At 50.6% G+C, this 17,009-nt stretch overlaps 5 protein-coding genes across 5 annotated transcripts; 2 read left to right on the top strand and 3 right to left on the bottom strand.

Moving 5' to 3' along the window:
* Positions 1-94: 94 nt before the first annotated feature.
* Positions 95-1,646, top strand: BDV14DRAFT_175314 (UDP-N-acetylglucosamine--dolichyl-phosphate N-acetylglucosaminephosphotransferase). The gene is made up of 3 exons (XM_073769046.1): positions 95-393; positions 439-619; positions 667-1,646. The coding sequence occupies exons 1-3, from the start codon at positions 152-154 to the stop codon at positions 1,639-1,641; spliced, it is 1,398 nt and encodes a 465-aa protein (XP_073627088.1). The 5' UTR covers positions 95-151; the 3' UTR covers positions 1,642-1,646.
* Positions 1,647-1,892: 246 nt separating this feature from the next.
* On the top strand, positions 1,893-3,284 carry BDV14DRAFT_209475 (aldo/keto reductase; the record flags this gene model as incomplete). The annotated part of the gene is made up of 1 exon (XM_073775654.1): positions 1,893-3,284. Exon 1 carries the CDS (start codon positions 2,130-2,132, stop codon positions 3,282-3,284), a length of 1,155 nt encoding a protein of 384 aa, XP_073627087.1. The 5' UTR covers positions 1,893-2,129.
* Positions 3,285-3,310: 26 nt separating this feature from the next.
* On the bottom strand, positions 3,311-6,096 carry luA (3-isopropylmalate dehydratase LEU1). The gene is made up of 2 exons (XM_073769045.1): positions 5,542-6,096; positions 3,311-5,492 (listed from the first exon to the last, which is right to left on the bottom strand). Exons 1-2 carry the CDS (start codon positions 5,746-5,748, stop codon positions 3,378-3,380), a joined length of 2,322 nt encoding a protein of 773 aa, XP_073627086.1. The 5' UTR covers positions 5,749-6,096; the 3' UTR covers positions 3,311-3,377.
* A 756-nt stretch (positions 6,097-6,852) lies between these two features.
* Positions 6,853-14,165, bottom strand: ags2 (alpha-1,3-glucan synthase Ags2; the record flags this gene model as incomplete). Its single annotated transcript, XM_073773680.1, has 6 exons — positions 6,853-6,901; positions 6,947-7,457; positions 7,504-7,709; positions 7,754-13,549; positions 13,594-13,769; positions 13,812-14,165. The coding sequence occupies 6 exons, from the start codon at positions 14,163-14,165 to the stop codon at positions 6,853-6,855; spliced, it is 7,092 nt and encodes a 2,363-aa protein (XP_073627085.1).
* Positions 14,166-15,899: 1,734 nt separating this feature from the next.
* Positions 15,900-16,705, bottom strand: BDV14DRAFT_175305 (uncharacterized protein). The gene has a single exon (XM_073769044.1). The coding sequence runs from the start codon at positions 16,549-16,551 to the stop codon at positions 16,012-16,014; it is 540 nt and encodes a 179-aa protein (XP_073627084.1). The 5' UTR covers positions 16,552-16,705; the 3' UTR covers positions 15,900-16,011.
* Positions 16,706-17,009: the final 304 nt, after the last annotated feature.

The following is a 17,009-nucleotide window of genomic DNA, read 5'->3' as shown; positions in this document are numbered from 1 at the left end:
GTGGCTCCGGCAGAATGACGCCGCGTAATCTATTCGTAATCTCTGCGTATGTAATTTTGTATAAGTTGTTGATGATTTGGCTTCAACACTCACTCGACAGCATTTCTACGCTCTCTAACAACTCGGTCGGGATGTTGCATGACTCGCCAAAATGAAATCTACACCCAATTCTCTCTCCCGACGAGAGACTTGGAGTCTCTTGCTTCTAGCAGGCGCCTGTCTCGGTGTCCTCGTCAATACGTACGAGGGAGAGGGTGCGCCTCTGATACCGGCCATTGCCTTTAGTGGCATCGCATTCGCTGTCGCTTTTAGCATGATAAGATGGCTCGGCCCTGTGTTCATTCGGGCAGGCTTGAGTGGCAAGGACATGGCCAAGCCTAGTCGGCCAATTTTGTACGTATCCCAATGTTTCCAAGGGTGCAGGTACTGATTCTTTAGGCCGGAGACTATGGGCGCCGTTTGCGCCGTTGTCTATCTCTTGGTGCTGATATTTTTTATTCCTTTTGCTTTTTACAAGGACATTGTGGCAGCGACTTCAGGCGGTGGTAATCGCGATGTCGTACTCGAGGTTAACCATGTAGAAACTGGCCGGACGCTGCACAGGTTTCCTCATGAAAAGGTTGGTCTTTTAAGCTTTCAAACTGATACCATCAGCTAACTTGATAGCTTGCTTCCTATCTGTCTGGCCTGCTTTCACTCCAGTGCATTGTCATTCTTGGACTTGGCGATGACCTTCTCGACATTCGATGGAGACACAAAGTCCTGATCCCCGCATTTGGCGCCATTCCAATGCTGATGGTCTACTTTGTTGACTTTGGCGTGACACATGTGGTTGTCCCAATGCCTCTACAGCCGTACCTTGGCCCCTTCTTAGATCTCGGCTTCTTGTACTACGTTTACATGGCTGCAGTTGCCATCTTTTGCCCAAACTCGATCAACATGTTGGCCGGGATCAATGGAGTCGAGGTAGCTCAGTCTCTTGTGATTGCTGTTCTCTTGATGATCAATGATGCGCTGTACCTGGTTACACCATTTCGGCACCCCGCCACAGACTCTCACCTCTTTTCGCTCTACTTTTTGTTGCCGTTTGTGGGAGTCTCGCTGGCCTTGTTGTGTCACAATTGGTACCCATCCAAGGTGTTTGTAGGAGATACATATTGCTACTTTGCCGGGATGGTCTTTGTCGTTGTTGGCATCTTGGGGCATTTTAGCAAGACCCTGCTGCTTATGTTCATCCCGCAGATTTTCAACTTTGTCTACTCGACTCCGCAGCTCTTTCACCTGATTCCGTGTCCTCGGCACAGACTGCCAAAGTTCAATGCGGAGACTGGACTTCTTGATGCCTCGGTTACTGAATGGGAGAAACCACCATCGCCTCTGATTGCGACTGCGTTGGAGGTACTAAATCGACTTTGTCTGGTGCGCGTTAAGAGAAATAAGCAAGGTCAGATTGTCGAGTCAAGCAATTTGACCATTTTGAACCTTTGGTTGATTTGGATGGGGCCGATGAGGGAGGATCAGCTGGCCTTGAGCATGGTGGTCGTTCAAGCCGTATGCGGATTGTTTGGCCTGTTTGTGCGCCATTGCCTGGCGCTGTTGGTATTTCCGTCAGACAACAGAACATTTGGCGTTGCTTTATAGACTATATAAGTATATTTGAATATTCAAGCAATGAGGTTCTATTCCTATAGCCAAGACGAACATCCCGCCATAAAACCAAGATCGGACTCTAATGATCCTGATGACCCGAATCCCGTTATAGGAAAAGACATGAGTGAGGCTGGCAATAAACTATGGGCCACGGGATGCTGACGCCGGGGTTCGGGATCCCCACCACTTCCCGTTAACGCCGAGCCCTTACACTTCCCGACTGACAGTCAGCACTCCGACACCACGGGTTTCCGCTATAACACTTCTACAGGACTTCATTCTCCAGTTTGTTATGAACAATGATGACCTCTCAAAGGGAGCGAAATCCCCGTCAGCCGCACAATCGCTTCGATTGTCGCTGGCTGGTATAAATACCTCGGACCACATCCACAACAAGACACCATCAGCATCAAGCAATCAACACATTGAATAGCAACAGCCCTCAAATCACCAAGTGAAACCACAGCACAACAAGCAAAATGTCTGACATCTACGCCCCCGTCCCACCCCCACCAACCGAGTTAGGCCGCTACCGCATCCTATCCAGCACAGCCGGCCTCCGCGTCTCACCCCTCCAACTAGGCGCAATGTCCATCGGCTCATCCTGGACATCCCGCATGGGCTCAATGGACAAGGAATCCTCATTTGCACTGCTCGACGCATTTGACGCCGCAGGCGGAAACTTTATCGATACCGCCAACGCGTACCAGGATGAACAGTCTGAGACGTGGCTTGGTGAATGGATGGCCTTGAGAGGAAACAGAGATCGCATGGTCATTGCAACCAAGTACTCGACTGATTACCGCTCTTATAATGAGGGGAAGGGGAAGGCCGTTAATGCCTGTGGGAACCATCGTCGGTCTTTGGCTATGAGTGTTCGTGATTCATTGAAGAAATTGGGCACGGAGTGGATTGATGTGCTTTATGTTCATTGGTGGGAGTATACTACTTCTATCGAGGAAGTCATGGACTCTCTACACATTCTCGTGCAGCAGGGGAAGGTGCTCTACCTGGGTATATCTGACACTCCGGCTTGGGTCGTCGCCGCCGCAAACACATATGCTCGTGCGCAGGGGAAAACACCATTTAGTATCTACCAGGGCCGCTGGAATATCCTGCACCGCGACTTTGAGAGGGATATCATCCCGCTGGCGTTGCACTTTGGTATGGCGCTTGCACCCTGGGACGTTCTCGGCGGAGGACGCTTCCAAACAGCCAAGGCGATGGAAGAGCGCAAGAAGAACGGGGAAGGACTACGAACAATGATCGGTGGACCTGAACAAACACCCGACGAAATCGCAGTCAGCGAAGCCCTGGCCAAGGTAGCGTCCGAACACGGAACCGAATCCGTTACGGCGATTGCATTGGCCTATGTGCTCTCCAAAGTCCCGAATGTGTTTCCTATTGTTGGCGGACGGAAGATTGAGCATTTGCATGATAATATTCAGGCACTTAGCATCAAGTTGAGAAAAGAGCAGGTGGAGTACCTCGAGAGCGTCAAGCCGTTTGATTTGGGATTCCCGCATAATCTTGTTGGGACGGATCCGCGGGTGACGGGGGAGATTAGTCCCTGGGTGAGGTTTTCGGCGAATGTTGCGGTGCCAGAGGCTGTTAAGGGGATTACGGCTGCTTAGTTGGGTAGATTGGATGTGAGATTGCGCTTGTTTGGATAGTCATAAATTAATGTAACGTGAAACCGGAAATTTCATTACAGTAGGTATAATAGCCTACCACTCCAACGGCTCCCCCTTGACATCCCCCCGATTCGTCTTTGGCACTGGCGCAGCCTCAACCATATGAGCTCCGCGCTTGCCGCGCTTAAGATAAGCCTTGCCATCTAACCACGGCGTCTCAAGTGTCCGTCTTTGCTCAAACGTCTTGATCTTGTCTTCCATCTGCAGCGTCAGACCAATATCATCTAGGCCATTAACGAGGCAGTGCTTGCGGAAGCCATCGACGTCGAACGAGGCAAGCTTCTTGCCCTCGGCATCCTTGATCTCCTGGTTGACGAGGTCGACTTCGACTTCGCGGCCGGCGCGGGCTTCGGCGGCAATGGTTTCCAAAACGGCCTGGTCGGGAATGACGACGGGGAGCATGCCGTTTTTAAAGGTGTTGTTGAAAAAGATGTCTGCGAAAGAAGGAGCAATGATACACTTGATGCCGAAATCAAGCAAAGCCCAAGGAGCGTGTTCACGGGATGAACCGCAACCAAAGTTGGGGCCTGTGACGACGAGGATTTTGCTGTCGCGATAAATGCCCTGGTTGAGGATGAACTCAGGGTCTTCCTTGCCGTCCTTGTAGCGGAGTTCGTAGAAGAGGGCGGTTCCGAGACCAGTGCGCTTTATGGTCTTGAGGAACTGCTTTGGGATGATGGCGTCTGTGTCGACGTTGGAGCGGTCCATGGGGGCTGCGATGCCCTTGAGCGTTGTGAACTTGGGGAGGCCGGCGGAGGAGGTAGGGGCGGAGGTGGAGGAGGTGTTTGTGTGGGGTTCGTTGTCGGCCGGTTGGTCGAGGATGTGGTCGAGTTCTTCCTCGGTGTCGACTTCTTCGGCTTCGGGCTTGACATCGACCTTGGGCTGGACCTTGCCGAGGCGAGGGGACTCGGCAATGTGTTCGCGGACGTCGGCGAGTTTGCCGACGATGGCGGCGGTGGCGGCCATGGCGGGGGACATGAGGTGAGTGCGGCCGCCGGCGCCCTGACGGCCTTCAAAGTTGCGGTTCGAGGTGGAGGCGCAGCGTTCTTGGGGGGAGAGGATGTCGGGGTTCATGCCGAGACACATGGAGCAGCCTGCCTCGCGCCACTCAAAACCAGAATCGACAAAGATCTTGTCGAGGCCCTCGGCTTCGGCTTGCTGCTTGACAAGTCCAGAACCGGGGACGACCATGGCGCGCTTGATGTTGGAGGCAATCTGCTTGCCGCGGACGACCTTGGCGGCGGCGCGGAGATCCTCGATACGAGAGTTTGTGCAGGAACCAATGAAGACCTTGTCGACGGTGACATCCTTCAAGGGAGTGCCAGCAGTCAGACCCATGTACTCGAGGGCGCGCTTGCAGGCGAGCTTGCGGGCCTCATCCTGGAAATCGTCGGGACCGGGGACAACGCCGGTGATGGGAACGACATCCTGAGGAGAGGTACCCCAGGAGATTGTAGGAACAATGTCCTTGGCATCAACAAGGAGAGTCTTGTCGTAGACGGCGTCCTCGTCGGAAGCCAAGCTAGACCAGTAGTTGACGGCCTTTTTCCACTCGGCGCTGTCGTACTTGGGGGCCAAAGGGCGGCCCTTGAGGTACTCAAAGGTGATCTCGTCGGGTGCGACCATGCCAGCACGCGCACCACCCTCGATAGACATGTTACACATGGACATACGGGCTTCAATGCTCAATCCGCGAATGACGGAGCCGCAGAACTCAATGACGCATCCGGTACCACCAGCAGTTCCGATGAGGCCGATAATGTGAAGAACGACATCTTTTGAGGTAACTCCGGCGGGGAGCTCGCCATCAACCTGGATGCGCATGTTCTTGGAGCGACGGGTAATGAGGGTCTGCGTGGCAAGGACGTGCTCGACTTCGCTGGTACCGATACCGAAAGCGAGAGAGCCGAAAGCACCGTGGGTAGAAGTGTGCGAATCACCGCAGACGACGGTTGTACCGGGCAGAGTGAAACCCTGCTCAGGTCCAATAACGTGGACGATACCCTGACGCTTGTCTCCCATGCCAAAGTATGTCAGACCAAAGTCCTTGACGTTCTCTTCGAGGGTCGAACATTGCAGGCGGGAGTCGTTTTCTTCGATGAACTCTTCGACGTTTTTAAAGTTTTTTCGTGACGATGTGGGGATGTTCTAGATAATTGTTAGTACGGAGTAGACGACCTCAAAAGGTATGACATACGTGATCGACGGTGACGAGAGTGCAGTCCGGCCTGCGGACTCCACGGCTGGCATTCTTCAGACCTTCAAAGGCTTGTGGAGAGGTCACCTCGTGGACCAAGTGTCTGTCAATGTAAAGCAGGATTGTGCCATCTTCCTGCTCGTTCACGATGTGAGCATCCAAGACCTTGTCATACAAGGTCTTGGGCTTTCTATCAGCGCCAGGCATGAGGGGCAATGTAGAACAATATAGGTATCAATCAGAGAATAAGTCAATGCCGGGGACAGGTAGACGCTGGGGAAAGAAGTCCGAGTTGACAGAAATAATGTATAAAGCAGAACCAGAAGCTCTCCGCGGTTTAAGAATCTTTTAGAGATCGCGATGTCGCTGGCCACTCCCTCGAGGGGCTCTTCTCCATCCCCGAGATCGGGGTGGTAAGACTCAATATATAGCCGCTCATTGGTAGATCATGGGCTCCACAGGCTCCGATAGCCGGCGTACCTTCGGCCTGCGTCGCTTAGTCACGGGATATCCCCAATGGCTGGGAATCCTTCGGTGTAATCGGAGCATTTTGTTTGGCTCAGATGGTGTCCTTGTTGCACCATCTTGACGGTATCATTGTGCAGGATGATGTGTCGAGAGCTGGGCCGGTGGCCGGCCGAAGCCATTGAGTTCTAGCTGCTGCTAGTAACGACGCGGGGTATGCCGAGCCAAGTCCGGAGTATACGGGGTGGCCGGTGGCACCGTGGCAATTTGTGGATACACTGGATTTTTCTACTTTAAAGGTCGGTTCTCACAAAGCTTGCCTCTGAAAGATCTCGTTCCATAAATTGGAAGTCCATAGATGCTTGGTTGGTATTGGTTCATTCAGCTCTAGGCCAAGTTTCCGGCTTGCTAGCTACTACAAGAGAAAGAACATAAACCCCATCAATTGATTCGAGTCGTAAGATTATGTCTAACGTTATGTCGTTCAGTAATAACAGCAAGGAAGCCAAGCAAGGGAACAACGAAACAACAAGTTTTTGAAACAGATTTTGCAAACATAGAAACACGAGAAAACGAAATACATCTCTCGCACATTCGCCCATGAGTATATCAGATTGATAGACATATTCACGTCATCGTTATTAGTGGACTCGTATCAGTCGTTTCCCATGAACTAGAGGAAGAGGACTTTGTCGTCAAGGTTGAAAGAATAAGTAAATAGATGGTGGGTTGGTGCATCGAGGTAAAGTTGTCAGCCTGGTGCGGTCGATATTGTACAATGGATAGCTGACTGCCTATGGTTGCCTTGCCGAGAGTATATGGAAAGGACGACGAGGTTGTCGAAATCTAGGGCTTCGTAAGTTGTTCCTTGCGGAAGAACATGAGGAACCCAGCACTGAAAACGTTAGTCAAGCTCATGCTAATGACGAGAGGAACATACCAAATCAACAACTGGAAGAACAATGCGATCCAAAACCACGCATTCGCAACAGCCCCAGCTCCATCTGTAACATTCGGCGAGATAGGTCCGGGCCCGATATTGTTTGGGGCAAACGCCCGCGCACATATAGTTGCGATAGAACCAAGAACCTGAGATGCCAGCAATGTAAAGCAGATGTGCATTCTCGTCAACGTCTGCAGCAGGATCATGCCGAACCCAAGACCCTGCAGTGCATCAAGAATACCTAGCCACAGCCAAAGACTTCGAGATACCAAGGCACCAGAGGTATAACTTCCGGCCCAAGGGAGGAATAGGCCAATGCCAGAGACACCCCACCATATCTGCGCCCAGCGGGGTGCACCGAGACCACAGGCAAAGACGGGAAGGATCCAGCTGTGGGATTTGGAGAGGCGGCCGAAGATGAACAATATCAAAACCCAGGCGATGCCGAAAAAGGCAACGACCAACAAACCGACTTGCCAGGCTTCCGCGTGGACCGAGCTCCAGAGGACTGTTTCGTTAGTAGGCAGTACAGAGGATATAGAATGGTGACTTACAACTCCAGTTTCGACCGTACGGCGCACTGAGGAAAAAGTTCTGCAGAATGACAACGACAAAGTTCCATAGGATGATTTTACGACGGAAAACACCCTTGTAGAAAGATGGAACCTTTCCGGGTGTTTGGCGGTAGTAGTTGGGTAGACCAAAGAATACCAGCAAGCCCAGGACCCAGAGGAAGACGGCAATCGGCATACAAATGGCACTAATCTGTTAGTATTGGGTCTCAAATAGGTAGGAAGAACGTACGTCATTCTCCAGGTTTCGGTTATATGTCCCTGGACATTAGGAACACCTCTGGTGACGGCCTGCGATATGGTCGTGCCCCAGTACCAGAGACCGATAATATAGGCTTGCTGAGTCCCTTGAATAATGCATGCGCGCCAGACCCAGTCCTTGACGGGTGCACCACTTTCGTCTCCGAAATTGAGGGCAAAGAATAAAGAACCGCTTGCAGAAGCCGCGGCGTATGATCCAGCACCAACATTCTGAATCCAAACCCGAGAGAATCCGTCGCCTTCGAAATGTGCAACGCCAATGAGGACGAAAGAGAGACCGTAGAAGAACCATGGAAGGGAGAGTACCACCACCGACTTGCAGAAGCGGAATAGGAACCACCAGATGATGGAGCTGACGAGATAGACTGTTGCGATACCATATAACTTCTCTGGCGTCTGGCCTACTTCACCGGTCAATAAGGTGATCTGGTACGAGTTGGCTGCAATGATCTGCCCTAGACCAAGAATAAACGAGTAGATGGGCCAGTCAAAGATCCGAACTTGCATCCACTTGCGAAGACCCCATGGCGGGACGTAGTCATTGCCTAAGCCGTATTCATCTGGTCTTTGGCCGTTGTTGCTTGGGCGAGATTCGATTTCGTCGTTGGAGATTACTGGCATAGAGGACTCGAGTTTGGTGGTGGAGCGGTTTCGGCCCAGTCGAGCGTCGCGGAATCGATCAAACCATTTCTTTTCACTCTTTTCGAGATACTCTTCGATGCATAGCTGGGATTCGGAGTTTTTGCCGTTGAGCTTTTCGAGTCTGGCTTCGAACACGCGGTAGAATTCGCCGGTACTATCGGTAAAGGTAGGGTCGACCTTTTGTAGTTTGTAGTCTTTCTTTTCACCAATAATAGAGTCAACAGATAGAACAGACGTGCTGCTCAAACGGTTGCCTGGCTCGTTGGAATAAGGAGGTGCAGCCTCGTCATCAAATGTTGTGGAACTGGAAGGTGAGAGCATTGCCCGAGAGAGGATGGAGCTCGAAGAGTGTCGTCGTGTAAAGATTCCTCTGGTTGAAGCGCCGGTTTGATCAGCGGTGCGTGCCTCTTCTGCTTGTTCTGGGGTCAATGTATATTCTTCTTCGCCGTAAAAACTGGGAATGAAATCGTCGTCGCTGCTTTCCTCAGTGACAGAGTCATCAGTTGGAGCCTGGCTGCGTCTTAGTTTCTTCCGACCACGGCGGACAAGATGGCCAGGACCAGCCCGTACACCAAGTGATAGACCTCGAGATCTGGGCTCTTCGCCACCGGGACTTGGGTCCCGGCTGTAGATGATGGTGTTGCGTTGCTGAGGTCCATAGGCACTGAGGCGATTGATGTTTGAAGAGCTTCCGGATCGTGAGTGAAGAGGTGGTGTTTGCATTCCAGTAGGAGTGGCAGTTCCGGTCGATGGAATTTGAGGAGTCATCATGCCGGAGGTATTATTGCCGGAAGGTGTAGACTTCAAACCCTTGCTGTGACATCGCATTGCAGTTGATTGAAGAATTTCGAGATCTTCTGTCCATTGGGCTACCGGAAAACGCTGCTTTGCAGACCGTGCACGCATCTTTGCCCTGACTTGTGGTTTTGATCTCAAAGCAGCCCCAATAGCCAGCTTGAATTGTTGAAGCAAGTGAGCAGTAGTCGTGGATTCGACATTGTACCACCATCCTGGCATCTGACCAAGGCCACCGACGCGGGCTCCGATGCCCAAGGCTCCTTTGCGACCGAATTCAACAGCAACCAATCCGAATGGTTCGTCGCGAGATGGAATCAAGGCAAATTCGGCGCCAGAAAAGATGTATGGAGGCAGTGCCGTGAATTCAGGTTTTGAAAACACGCGCCCAGGATAGAGCCTCATCATTCGGTCAAGCTTGAGAGCGGCAAACTTGCCATACAAGTCAATGACTGGGCCAACACAGATCAATTGAACATTTGGGCGAGATTCCAAAACAGCAGGCATGACATCGGCGATCAAGTCGATACCTTTTTGCATCGACCATCGGCCCACAAAGACTAAGAGGTCGGCATTGGGGTTTTGTTCAAGGCCAGCCCATTCCTGCGCCTGTCGTCGTAGCTCGCCTCTGCTCGCCTCGTAATTGGGGTCCACTGGTATCTCTTTTTCCAACGGTTGTTTATTCCATTCGGCGGTGTCGGATGGATCAGGGTTGGGCAGATTTCCAACCTTTTTCAACCCCCAGAAAATGGGATAGCGAGCATAGGAACGTTTCCCGTACTTGCGTGAGACTCCAACGGCGCCAAACCCTTGTTGATGGACACGAAGGTAGCTTGCACCGGCATGCAGCATATTAAAGACCTCGCCGAATTGAACATAGCGCTTGGCAACGTCGACATCGAGATTGAACACAGAGCAAACCTCGTCCTTTTCTTTTTGGGTTCGCATTGGCCATAGACCTTGGAATTCTGCATTGTGCAAAGAAAGGCAGACGGGGATGGTACGAGGTAGTAAGTAGATAGGGGCGATTGAACCGTGATAGTCGTTGATGTGGTACAGATCAATGGGGAACCGTTTGATTGTCTCGGCAATGCACTGATTCCAGGCAGAATAGTAGATGGCGCTGTCGAGATCGTCCATGCGAGCGGGATATGGTTCAGCCTTGGTCTGTTGACGGAATACCGGGGCGTCGAGAAGCACATAGGTGATGTTGTTGAGCACATGGTATTGCACCTTGACTTCATATGGGTTCCCGAGAACAGTGACAAACATTGACTCGCCCAGCTGGTCTTCGGGGTAGTCTACCCCTCCAACGCATGGGACTACCCAAATCAGATCTTGATGGCCAAGGTTCTTGCCCATGAGCTGCGCCATGACACCGAGACCGCCAATCTTGATTTTAATACCCCAGTCTTCAATGTCGTACTCCATGGTGGCGATGAGGACGCTTTTCCGAGGTGCGCCTGCAAAGGCAGGTGTACTCTGAAGGAACTTGTTTTTCTTCAACCGTGCCAATGACCCAGCAAAGAGGAATGAAAATATTGATTTCTTCGGCGTGATTCCGACCTGGTTGAACTTGACTTGGTAGAATGACTGCATAAAGGCGCGTACGCATGCAGCAGCTGTCAAGAGCGGCACAAGCCAAAGCAGGATGAAGACTACCATCTGGATGGTTCGTGATCCTGTTGGGTGAAAGTTGATTCTCATTGTACCATCGTCGACCCAGAGGTCCCACGACAGGTAACCTGACGGAGGCCTGTCGGTAACATTAATGGAAAGAACGCTCAGCGAGGAAGGTGGCATGCGATCAAGAACTCCATCAGAGTCGAGGTCACCAAAGACAAAACTCTGGTCAGGCTCTCCATCTGGATTCATTCCCCAGACATTAAACTGTCCTTGAGCTGGGAATTCTGTGCGGAGCTTGAATTTCCAGTATCCATCGCTGCCTTGCTTAGCTTCATTGTCTAAGCCAGCATCGTATCCGTACTGGTTGTAGGGTCCGTTGAAGAAGAGGTGCGGGAAGCGCCTTGGTTTCGAGTCGATATCACCTTCTTGGACGTAGCTGCTGCTGCCGGTCAGTTTGCTCCAGTATTCGACGCGCACATGCTTGCCGCTCCATTTTTGCTTGTTGGTACCAGACCAGGGTAGTTCTTCAATCATCACGTCGCCGTTTTTGTACGCTTTCCATTCGGAGAATGAACTGCCCCAGTTAGTAGAATATCGCCACTTGTCTGCTCCAGCAGCCTTGTGGCTAATGTAGAGGGTTCCATTGTCGTGTTGATGAAGAAGATTTGTAGAGTAGTTGGCAGAATTGAAAATCATGGGATTGTCTGCTTGGCCAACGCGGAGAAGGAAATGGTCAACGGCTTGGGTAGAGTCTCCATCCTCGCTGGTAGCATTTGTGACTGTCAGGCGATGAACTCCATTGTAGACACCAGTTAACTTGGACGACCATTTCCAAACGCTGGGTATCTGGGCAGTCCATTGCGTCTTGCTCGGGTCCATTACACTGCAGTCGACACTGCTGTTGTCAATAGAGGGCGTTTTTCCACTGTATGTCTTTGAAGTGAACTTGATGGCTTTTGTGACCGAATCACAGTCCATTTCTGTTGAAAAGTAAATGCTGACATCAATCTCTTCGGATTCATCTGCACCAACTTTTGAGAGAACAGGTCGGTCGTGGCGGGGAGATGTTCGAGTAATCATGGGACCAGGTTTGACGAATCGTTCTTTTGGAACAAATGCCTTGAATTCAAACGGTTTTAGTTTCAAACTATCGAGACATCCATTGAATTCTTCGGACCCGTTCAAAGCAAGTTTCTTCGGGCTTGCCTTGAGCTCATACTCGTCGTGCGGGTAAAAGAGGTTCACGACGGTTGATTCAGTAGGAAATGGAGATATCAAAGCAGTGTCATTGTCGCGGCAGTCGAACTTGTAGTTGACCGTCTTGTTGTCGTTTTGATAAACTAGCCAGACCGGCTGATCGTTGCCGAGTTCTTGGATTCTGTAGACTGAATCTCGCAGGATAGACCACATTCCAGTTTCGGTGACGGTACCATTTGATCCAGGATATAAAACGTAGCGGGTTTGGTTGGAGAGTTTCTGGACAGAATATCCATCGTTGAGTACCTGATAGTTTTGCCGCAGTTGGTACATGTGCTTGATAACATTGCGAAGAGGGTGAGATGGGTCGCGGTGATCGTAGGCCACGGTATCATCATGACAGCCTTGTCGGCCTTTGCCGATAGGCCAATTGTTGTACTGGTCTGCAGTTAGAGAAAAGCAACCATGCGTCTTCCACGCCGTGGCCGGCGACATTGCCTGGCGGCCATAGACGTAATTGTCAGCAGTAGCATCTAGAATATAGAAACCTTGCTCTTCTCCCCAGAGGAGGATTGGGATGCCAGGAAGATGAAGGGTCGTGATGAACATGGCAAGAAGCTGCCGTTCGACACCTTGGTCTAAGGCTGGCCAACGAAAAACATCTTGGTTTGTTGCACCAAACATGTGCCGTGGGTCAAATCTGCCGGTATTGGCATTTACCATGTCGTTGGTCAAGACCATCAAATTCCAAGCGTCTGTAAAGTCGACTGGTACATCCCAGCCCGCCGCTAAATTTCCGTCAAGTCCCAAAAAGCGGGTTAGAGATCGGTAGGTCGAGTAGTGAAAGGCGGCACTGTCGAGTGCCTGCAAGTTCTTCTCGCGAAGAAAGTACTTGTCATCAGACTTGTTGGTCATGTTCATTGCATCCAATGCCGAGTCGGGATACTGGTTCGGTTGTCTGCCACGCCCGAGGTAAATTGAACCGAAATTGTTTCCACCAGTAATCTCGCCAGGCAGGAAGAAATTTTCCTTGTTTACCTCGCGAGCACATTTACGGTAAGCACTTGACATGTCTCCAAGAGCGTCAACGGTTGCTTGTGTGGCTTTGTCATAGCGGAAACCGTCAATATCAAGAGCTTTAATGATCATGCAACTGTGCTGGATGAGCCTCTCTCGCACACTGGGAACCCATTCACGAAGACGATCTTGAACTGATGCGAACTTCGCCAGCTGACGTTCCCAGTCTGGGTAGACTCCAAACGCCTCTCGGTCACCATACTGGTCAAAATCGCTGTCGTAACAGCCTTGGAGCTCATCACGGACATCTTGGCTGACGGGATAACCTGTTTCGTTCCAGAATCGAGGGTAATTACAGGTCTCGTTATATGTGTTGCCAATATCGAAATCGGCGTAGCGGCGCTCGCTCTTCCACAGGACTTTGTGTTCTCTGACGGAGAATGGCGTCGTTTCGTTGAGGTATCCTTGGAAGCCAATCAAATCGCCCATTCTACGTAATCAGCATGTGAGCACATAAAAAGGGTGGGAACATACGTTGCAATTGTGTTGTCAAACAAGACATACATGCCTCGCCTGTGAATTTCCGAGATTGCGTTTCTCCAGGTCTGAATGTTGCCAAAATGCTGATCCAGCAGCGTAGTGTCCAGAATCGAGTAACCGTCTGATCCCCATGGCTGATTCATGAGGATAGTACCTGCGAGATAGATTCCCTACTTTATTAGCAAATGTCAGAACGAGATAGAGGACCATACTTTTATTCCCATTCCCTGGAGGTAGTCAAGTGTATCCACCAGTCCTTCAGCATCTCCACCATGTCTCATTTGGTTCGAATGTAGGTCATGTTCAAAAAGCGTTCCATTGATATTGTCGTTGGTAGGGTCGCCATTGACGAATCGATCTAGGAACAGAGTATAGAAGGGAAATCTCCAGTTTTCTGGCGAGGGTGTGTATTTGTGATTTGGCCATGTTGGCGCGGTATATTCTGCGGGCGAAACGGCGTCTTTGTTGACGTTCAGGTTGTAATCGACAAGGGACTTTTCATAAGGCCAACCCCTCACGGTCGTTGCAAGCAACACAAGCAACAAGCTTGACGTCCCCCACTTCATGATTGTTCTGTCACTAAGTGTCCTCAAAGCAACATGTGTTTCACACGAGGTGGCAAGAGTCCAGCTCAAGATTGACCAGGATGATTCGCGAAAGCGAAGGATGGGCAATTGAGAACCTGAGCAGGAAAGTTCCGAGAGTTCTATCAGCAGCAACGAAGAAATAAAAGAGGAAGGACGAAAGGAATTGAGAAGGAGGTATATGCCCGAGTGTACCTCCGAAAAGGTGCAGAGTGTTATGCAATCTATAGACCGGAAGAAGGCATTATTGACCGATAGGAAAGAGTCGGCGAGGGATTGATCTGACTCAAAGGGGTAACACCATTCCTAATCCGTCAAGACCACAATATAGAGTGCTGGCTCGGTGGAGAGCTGAGCGTCAGGATGGGGGCCTTCGGCGTGTTCCCAACTGTGAGAGCTGTCGTCGCTTTGCTGGAGGACCAGCCACAGCTCCATCCATGATGACTCGTGTCATCATACAGCTAGAAACGGAATACCAAGAGACCCATTGAGCCATGGCGTTAGCTGAGCGAAGGGATTGAAGGGACATGAAGCGATATCAACAGTAGGTTGAATGCATGCATGCAAGTCAGTTGGAGGAGCGACAGACGATCGATGCCGCAGATCATCGCGTTCGCACGGAGATACCGGGCGGTATCGGTAATACCACTATCGTCAGCCACCGATTGTACTGCAGAACTTCTTCATTCAGTCTTTGGTCTAAGCCTAGGATACTATATACTCCATAAGCTGTTTATGCCATGCTTTACAAAGTAAAGAACCTGTTGGGACTGAAATCTCACTTGAACAACATACATCCTCCAGATACCGTACAAGGGCGATTACTGTCTATGTTCTACCAACTCGGTACTAACTAGTAGCTACTCAAAACGACCTAAGCACAGTCAGACTATTGAATCTATTTTCCGAGCTCAATCTGGAGACCCGCTGATTGCTACAACTTACGAGCCAACATAGCTTGCCACTTGCCGGCCAAATTTTCATCTAATAATAGACACTAGCCGCTTCTAGTTTTCTGTCAATACCTGACACCTGGTGCATGTCAACGTAGTAGACAAGGTACTGAATATAGATCGGCTGCCGAGCCGCGTAGTCTTGTCCGGAATACCGCGAACGCTGCCAAGCATTGAGCACATACCCTAAGGTTACCCCTTGCTGCTCGGGCTCAGGGATATGAGCTCTACCACAGGGCTTTTCAAAATTGATGTCTCATATCTCAACAGACTGACACTTTCAAGTGGCCGGTAGCGGGCACCCCTTTGCTCTTACTCCGTGCGAACGCACATGCAAGGAGACTCTGCGCATAACTTGTTCTCACGTCTTTCCCTCGATCTTTATGCCACTAGTAGAAACCTTAAGAATCTGAAGGTCTCAGTTTGTCAGTTGCTAATGAGAAGAAGGACTGAGATCCGGCGTACCCAACGGTGTGGTCGGTCCCAGATTACTGACCGTTCATCCCAAGATAAGACCAGTCAATAAGCCCAACCAAAAGAACAGTCCCAACGTTCCCAGATTTTGGCAATGGAATATCAACAACAAGGAACTGTCATATGTATGCATATGCAACCGGCAGTAAGCGTTCGCGAGGGGTCTCATCTGTAAATTACACCGTATCACGTTTACATATAGGTAGGTTCACTAGCGTGGGCTTGGTTAAGCAACAGCCCCACTTGCGCCTACTCTATTCTGTCTTCTGTGTTCTTCCTTCATCCCTCGAGCAAATCTAATCACTAAAGAGACCTAGTCCTCTTGATGTCATTCTGTTCTGCTAGCGGATTGTTTGAGCCGAGCTCTCTGGTCCCAACTTGAAGGTAGCTGTTCGATCACTTCACGGGAGCCCATCAGCTTGGTCATCATGCAGCTGAATCGGGTCCTCGACGCCACAATATACGCGGCCACGCACGGTAGATATCTTGAGGCGACACCACTCTATCCTGCGAGAAGGAACAACTGGTGTACCTCCTAGTACTCCCTGCGTTCCGGGATGGCTTACACAATGCGCAGGTATCAACTCGCCACAACTGGACGCATCTTTACCAGCTCGGCTAAAATTGAGATAACATTGCAGTTCTTTTGGAAGCAGAACTGGGTTTCTATCTCGCAGGTCTCGCAACTTCTCAGACTGTATGCACGTCGAGTCTCTTGATCCTTGGCCCCAGATAAACTGCGTCAGTTCTGACGCGGCTGACGCCTCTAGCTTGCTCCAATCCGGCGCATACGCAGACAATAGCATGCTAAAACTGCATATATGGCAAACCTTGTCCACGATTCGAGAAGGCTGGCTGGGTGTATTTCCGCTTTTTAGCCTTTTGGCAACCACTAGCTTACCCATTGTGCAGGTGCCGATATATCCTGTTACTGTGCACATGGCGGCATTATCGCTATGTCCCCATTTTAGACGCAGTAGTCTTGTGGGTGCTGCAAATATGACTCGTTATACACCAGAACGCCGTCTCTCTATATATCACATTATGCAACTCAGTACGAAAGTCTTGGCACATGGCACACCGTCCAGCGTCTGCGAACTCTTCAATTCCCTCAGCGTAGAAGACGAATCAACAAGAAACGAAAGCCAACGTCCTGTATACCATGCGTCGGTTCAAGGACTACATTGCAGCGGCTGCTCATATCTACACGCGTTTGTCGTGACGTCTTCCTGTGAGTTCCCAATTGCGTTGTGCGTCTTCCCATATGAGAGTACGAAACCAGAAATATCGGTGACTCTACTTGGCGTTCTGATGGACATCACTATCAAGTTGCTGTAGAACCCTCGGCAAGCGCACTCACCGATCCTCAGAGACGCGTACACAATTTTGTGTGCATCAA

Source organism: Aspergillus stella-maris (assembly GCF_047715825.1).
Source record: "Aspergillus stella-maris strain CBS 113639 unplaced genomic scaffold BDV14scaffold_35, whole genome shotgun sequence".
NCBI classification, from domain to species: Eukaryota; Fungi; Ascomycota; class Eurotiomycetes; order Eurotiales; family Aspergillaceae; genus Aspergillus; species Aspergillus stella-maris.
Note: the sequence above shows the minus strand (reverse complement) of the source record. Positions and strands in the feature narration are given on the sequence as shown.

Coding starts and splice junctions, on each gene's coding strand:
- BDV14DRAFT_175314 (XM_073769046.1), top strand. CDS start 152: ATGAAATCTACACCCAATTCTCTCTCCCGACGAGAGACTTGGAGTCTC. Junction 394..438: donor AAGCCTAGTCGGCCAATTTT/GTACGTATCCCA, acceptor CTGATTCTTTAG/GCCGGAGACTATGGGCGCCG. Junction 620..666: donor ACAGGTTTCCTCATGAAAAG/GTTGGTCTTTTA, acceptor CTAACTTGATAG/CTTGCTTCCTATCTGTCTGG.
- luA (XM_073769045.1), bottom strand. CDS start 5,748: ATGCCTGGCGCTGATAGAAAGCCCAAGACCTTGTATGACAAGGTCTTG. Junction 5,493..5,541: donor CTCTCGTCACCGTCGATCAC/GTATGTCATACC, acceptor ACAATTATCTAG/AACATCCCCACATCGTCACG.
- BDV14DRAFT_175305 (XM_073769044.1), bottom strand. CDS start 16,551: ATGTGCACAGTAACAGGATATATCGGCACCTGCACAATGGGTAAGCTA.